The 6,405-nt window shown below is 37.7% G+C and overlaps 2 protein-coding genes across 5 annotated transcripts; one reads left to right on the forward strand and one right to left on the reverse strand.

The window, feature by feature from the left end:
* The first annotated feature begins 721 nt into the window (after nucleotides 1-721).
* LOC103336898 (uncharacterized) lies at nucleotides 722-1,291 on the forward strand. Its single transcript, XM_008240027.3, has one exon. It carries the CDS (start codon nucleotides 926-928, stop codon nucleotides 1,289-1,291), a length of 366 nt encoding a protein of 121 aa, XP_008238249.1. The 5' UTR covers nucleotides 722-925.
* A 1,740-nt stretch (nucleotides 1,292-3,031) lies between these two features.
* On the reverse strand, nucleotides 3,032-5,999 carry LOC103336899 (FAM50A-like protein). Of its 4 annotated transcripts, none has more exons than XM_089041348.1 (4): nucleotides 5,859-5,999; nucleotides 5,079-5,257; nucleotides 4,085-4,176; nucleotides 3,032-3,985 (listed from the first exon to the last, which is right to left on the reverse strand). In XM_089041348.1, the coding sequence occupies exon 4, from the start codon at nucleotides 3,971-3,973 to the stop codon at nucleotides 3,470-3,472; it is 504 nt and encodes a 167-aa protein (XP_088897474.1). In that variant the 5' UTR covers nucleotides 3,974-3,985; nucleotides 4,085-4,176; nucleotides 5,079-5,257; nucleotides 5,859-5,999; the 3' UTR covers nucleotides 3,032-3,469. The 4 variants fall into 4 exon arrangements, with proteins under 4 accessions (XP_088897474.1, XP_088897473.1, XP_008238251.1 ...); XM_089041347.1 differs by having other exon boundaries at nucleotides 4,085-4,209; XM_008240029.3 differs by lacking the exon at nucleotides 4,085-4,176.
* Between the last annotated feature and the right edge of the window lie 406 nt (nucleotides 6,000-6,405).

Below are 6,405 nucleotides of genomic sequence, written 5' to 3' on the forward strand. Positions count from 1 at the left end.
AAGCACACAAGATGCACAAGATACAATTTTTTAAAAATATTTTTAAATAAAAAAATTATTTAATCCACTTGGTGCAATATCACTTGATATGTGAGCCTCACCTATATGCCACGTCACCAATTGAACATATTTGTAGATGGAGGTTGACGGCAAAGACTACTTGTGAGCATTCATATTGACCTTTAGACCACGAAGGACAGAAAAATAAATAAATAAATAAATAAAGGAAGCAAATGTTTTGCAGTAAAAATTCTAAAAATTAAAATCACAAATGAAAATGGTACCTAACCACCTAATTATAATTAATAATTAAGTTTTAATTAGCTTGGGAAATTGGGTAAATATATATATATCATATTTCATAATCAATTGCTTATATCTACTTTCACATTTTTTGGGTTTGCTTCTTTTCTGTATCAGTCAATTGATTGCCTTGTTTGTAGAAACAGAAAATTTTGGTATTTTGCACCTCAACAGAGATGAGGTTGCCCGCCCACTTTTACATTGCGTCAGTTAACAGCAGAAATCTTTTAAACCAGATTGTAGCACAACAAAATGACAGCATATAAACCTAAAGCTAGCAACCTATTTCCATGAAAACCAATTGGATAAAGATGGCCCAAATTAGAACTGGTCAAGCTGTATTTCCGTTGGCATTTACCCTAATCCAAATACCAAGTTAACAAAAATAACATTTGGTTGTTATTTTTCCAACCAAAAAACTAACCCCCCAAAGCATTGTATATTTCAATCTCCTCTCTCTCTCTCTTTCTCCCTAATCCATCACCGTCATGAAATGGTAGAACCCTTTGCATCTCCAACCCTACCCATTCCTCTCTCGTATGCAAGCTTAGCCTGAAGGCTTTCAACCTCTCTTTGTTGAAGAGCTTTCTTGCTAGCCAAGGCACACACACATATTGTAACCATGACCCTTAATTGCCTAACTTGCCAGGTCCTCAACAGGACAAACTCCTCTGGCTCTGATAAAGATAATGTACGCAAGGACAAGGCTTATAGGAAACTTTGTTGTGTAAACATCAATATGGAGAGAAGCTGGTCTGGGAACCTAACTCCGCCGTCTTACGAGCAAATCCAGGAATCTTCTATGTTTATGCAGGATAAGAAGAAGGTGAAGATGTCCCTGGGGCATCGCCGGCTTATGAGTACAGGTGGGGTTGCATATGAAGGAAGCACCGAACCGCGCTTGGTGAGGAGCTCTGGAATGAGAAGGGATTGGAGCTTTGAGAATTTGGCTCTCCTCAGAAACGAGAAGAAAGGGAGAAACTCTTAAGATATAATTGACACAAGTTCAATCTTTTCATGCTCATTTCTTTTTTCTTCTTCTTTATTTCTTTCTTTTTCACTTTTTTAATTTAATTTTAATTTGTTTGTTTACTTTTCTGAGCTTTTGTGTCGTTATCTTTTGAAACGGAGAGAAATGCAAATGTGTCAATTGAAGTTTGATCGTTGTGGAGGAGATTTGAACATATATAGTGTCGAAAATTGAAATTCCTTATTCAAATGTACATGTTGGTTTTTCCTATAGGAAAAAAAAAAGAGAGAAAAAAAAAATTGAAGGATTATTTTCACTCTTGGGTTTATTCATACTAGTTTCTATATTTTAAAAGAGATAAACTAAAAATGAGTTCGGATTAGAATAGGTAAGGATTCTATTCCATTTAATGTCCTTAAGGAAATTCCGTACTCCATTGCTATTTGCTATTGTCTTCTGAATGTTATCCTCTCTAATCTAATGTAATCCAATTCGATCTAATTCTACAGTTTGGGATTGCTCACTTTTAAAAAAAGGTTGTTTATGTTGTGCTTTGAAAATAATTAGTTGTAAAGTAAAGCAGCTCCATATTTGGTGAACAATATTTTTAAAGTGGTGTTACGACAAAAAACAGTGTCAAAACCATTTGGTAAATTTTAATATAAAATTGTTGTAACTATGAATAATGACTCAACTAGACGTGATGTTGAAAGTGTTATGAGCTAATCATGTAGTGGTAGTGGTGGTGGTGAAAGAGATGGAGGTGAAGGTGATGGTGAAAGAGGTGGTGTTGGTTGTGGTAGTTGTGGTGGTGGGGATGGCGGTTGAGGAGGTGGAGGGGGAGGTGGTGGTGGTCGAGGTTGAGAAGGAGGTGGAGGTTGCGGTGGCGGTGTTGGGGTGGTGGAGGTTGTGGAGGTTGAGGAGGAGTTGGTTGTGGCGATGGTGGCGTGGTGATGGTGGTGTTGGTTGTGGAGGTGGTGGTGGTGGCGGTGGCAACGTGGTGGTGGTGGTGGTGTTGGTAGTGAAGGTGGAGGAGGAGGTGGTGAGGGTTGTGGTGGTGGTGGCGGAGAAGGAGGATATGGTGGTGGTAGTGGTGGTGGTGGTGGCGAGCGGTGGAGGTGATGAAGGTGGTGGTGGAGGTGGAGGTGGTGTCATTTTTAAAATTAATGATGGTATTTTGGGAATTAAAAAAATTCATTTAAGACTCATATTTGCTTTTTTTGAAAGCAGCTTTGAAAAACAATCTAAAGTCTGCTTTTAAAAAAAAAAGCCACTACTTTTAAAATAATCGAGATATTTTATTTTTACTAAACACCTCAAACTTAACTTTAAAGTGAAGCAGGTTTTTGGCGAAGAAAAAAAAAAACAATCCCAAACCGGGCCTAAGCCTAATTCATACCCCAATCTATCCCTTCGTCCAAGGCCACAGCCAAAAGCCAAAAACTATTGATTCAAGACACAATCTAGAGACTGCAGCTAACCACCAGTGCAGCGAATGCATAACAAATTGCTACCACATTATTAAATATTTACAATTCTTTTAACTTATTAGCAGATGATAAAGATCGAAGGTAAGCCATGAGTAGGATGAACCAGCACAGCAATTCAAAAGATGATTCTTCCTGCTGCCCATGATGGCATATAAATGATGTCTATGGTGGCATACATTGAAAATCTCTTTTCCATTTAAGCATCTTAAAGCCATATTCTACAATTTCACACCAAGTTGACTATAAATACTCAATACGAACACACGCATAGATAAGAGTCATGTCAAACAAATTTCAGATGCAATCCAGGATACATTGCTTTTTAAAAAGCACACATTCAAAACCCATCACTCCTTACAGATGAAACATCTTGCGTCAGTCTTTATATACTTCGCGGACAGTAATCATACATTACAACAAGTTCGACCACTTACCTGATTTTCTAACTACAACAGTATCGATGTCCAAGATTCCTTTCCCGTCATTGTTAGACTTCCGCATATGCAATCCAATACTTAACCAACTTTGAACTTAGCTGCATATTTCCTCATCCCTTATACATCAGTAAAGAGCACAAGTTGAAAATGTAGACAGACAATACCAACTCCATACTATCAAAACAGAATAGTTAGGAGTCATCTGCCCAATATTCATAAAGTTACCATCCCATCAAAATGGAACAGTTAGGAGTTATCTTCCATCTGCTTTAGTTTTTCTTCTTCCTTGCATCGGCTTTCCAATCTCTTCGACACAGTTTGGGTCTATGCATTTCAAAGTTATTCTGGTTCACAGATATCTCGGAATGGGTTTCACTATCTAATAGTGGCTCTGCTGTAGTTCCAGATAATAACACAGTTTGACTCTCACTGGTTGACATAGGAGTAAGGACACCACAACCATTAGGTGTAACTTCAGGATACTCAGAAACACGAGCCCTCCTTGCATCCTTTTTCCAATCTCGTTTACAGTGCACACGGGGTACATAATTGCTAACAAATCCATTCATTTGCACTTCTACTTGTGGTGGAGTTGATTGCTTTATGATGCTAGGCTTCTTCATATCTGCTTCAAGGCGCTTCCGGGCCCTATACCTACGTTGTCGTTCTCGGTTCTTCAGGCGACGAGTCAGAACATCATTACGACTTCGGGTGCGCTCTCTTTGATCAATAGGCTTCATTATAAAACTATCTTGTGTTTGAGCAGCATTCATATCTTTGGCTGCCTGACATTCAGACCAAGTCTAGCATAAGCATGAATAAAGGAGGAATGCAAACAATAACACCACAAACAATGGTTCTCTATTTGACAGTAAACTTCTTACCACTAAAAATTCGCTCACAACTAAGAGATGATAGCTCGCTTCAATTATGCAGCCACTTGAATGGTGAACAAAGGGAAAATGACTTGCTACATCTATAAACGCAGCAATGCATCACTCTAAGCGGTCTAACAAAAACAAAAACTTAGCAAAAAAAACATTACTTGCACAACATCCTTCACAAGCCCATAAAGAAAACATGATCAGGTATTCATTTGGTCGGAAGTACCAGCTAAGTAAATTTCCTCACACAGCACATTTAATGAGACATAAATGTGCAGTTTGTATGATTGAGGATTACACGCGTTAAGTATACATCACGGGCTATCAATCAAATTCTGAAATTTTGCTTTAGAATGGGAAAGACTGATACTCAATTAGTTTTAATCCAGTAATATCTGCTGTAGGACCTTTGTACATTTACATGGCTATGAAGTTATAAAGTAGAAATTTTACATTCTACCATCTCAATATGTGACTCTCCTCAGGTACTTATCCTATTGGATGGAGCACGATCTACAAAATTGTTTGTCCAAAAAAAAATATGGACTCTTATACCCAAGCCAACCATAAATGCAAAACAAGCCTAAATGTTTGTCCACACACACAGATCTTTCTCAAAAGGGATCCCGCACGTTTCTGACCTTTCTGCACGTGGCTGTCATCCGTTTGATCTCATTAATCTGTCGATCTCATTTATATAAAATGTCACATAAAGATCTTAGTAATTTGTGGTCTGGTTAAAACTTCAATGAATCTTTCAATACTTTTGGTAGATTATATATCATGAGCACCTACCCCTGATTTGGAAATAAAACATCAATTCTTAAAGGTAAATCCATGACCTTTGAAAATTTATTAATCAGCCACAACCAGAGAGTATTTATCAATCAGCCAAGCAGGGAATATGATTAGAATCTAAAAGTTGCCCCTCAAAAGGGGGAAAAAATAAGGATGTAAATCTTGGTTCTTTACCATCCAACGAGGATTGAATTACCTTTAAATCCAATGTTGGCAGCTCCATTCCATTCTTAGCTTCTTAAGCCTTTTATCCAATGTTGGCAGATATGAACGTCAAACGACTACAAAGTGTCCACAACCAGTCTCTCTTGCACACGTTTCAGGCCAAAAGCAGTATTTCATGTATGTTCTGTATAATTTTTTAGTCCCGAACTCCTGAAGCAATGAAACTTCAGTTAAGAAATTTGATTCCATAACTGATATAACTGAACACAAAACACTAGTACAACAGTAAAAAAATTATCACGAACATATTGCTATTGGTTGCAACCTGCCACAAATAGATGAAATTTTTTAAACAATGACATTATAACTATTATAGAAAGAAATTTCAACCCACCAAGCTACCAATTAACTAAAGAATGGATTGGAGCATATATATATATATATATACCAGGAAGCTTTAAGAAGGCTGGCCACTAATAGCCATGGCCACAGACTATTATGCAATTAAATATATTTTATATGCAAGTATGCCGTCGCACACCACATATAGGCACCTATTATTATGCAATTACAAAATTTGCAGTTAATCATGTCCAATTAATATAAGCGGCAGGTTAGAAGAATATCAGAATGCAGGTTTCAAGAGGCCAAATCAATGCATGTCTTCATTTTCTTAGAAGAAAAACCATAGTTGCCTAATTCGCTCACCCCCGAGAGAATTTCGATCTGGATCGAGCGTACCCAATCGTGGTACGGTATCGATCTGGAACGAAAAGATTTAACGACTCAGTTCCAGAGGAGAGAACAGCACCTGATAGAAGACGTCGCTGCTACAGAACAGTGCCTGACCACCGACAGCAGACGAGCAATCGAGGGCACATGAGGGAGAGTGCTATGGCTGATGAGCCCACGTTTGATTCTTGGTCCCTTGGAAGATATTGAATTCGGAAAGGATTTTTTTGGACGAATAGATTCCAAGAGGTGGGATGGGTGATAATTGGATGGATAGGCGTAAGAGCAGTTCCAGCGGACAGCCCAGCCCAGGCGAAAAGCCCCTGGTCTCCCAAAATCAGCTCCAGCGATGACTTCCAGCCCGACAAGGCCCAAGGCAAGATAGGCACTGACATCAGCAAAGAAAAAATGTTTTAAAAAATTGCAAAACAATTATCAAAAAATTCAAAAAAAAAAAATTATACAGAAAATTTTTATTTATTAATCTCATATATAAAATAAAATTAATCTCATGTGAATAGTAATTGCCCTTGGATTACCATGGTAATAGCTAGAAAAATACAAAAAAAAAAATTACTAGAAAATATACTATTCAAGTGAACAATAACCACATTTACTTGTCCTTA

Source organism: Prunus mume, linkage group LG7 (assembly GCF_029339155.1).
Source record: "Prunus mume cultivar Tortuosa linkage group LG7, ASM2933915v1, whole genome shotgun sequence".
Lineage (NCBI taxonomy): Eukaryota > Viridiplantae > Streptophyta > Magnoliopsida > Rosales > Rosaceae > Prunus > Prunus mume.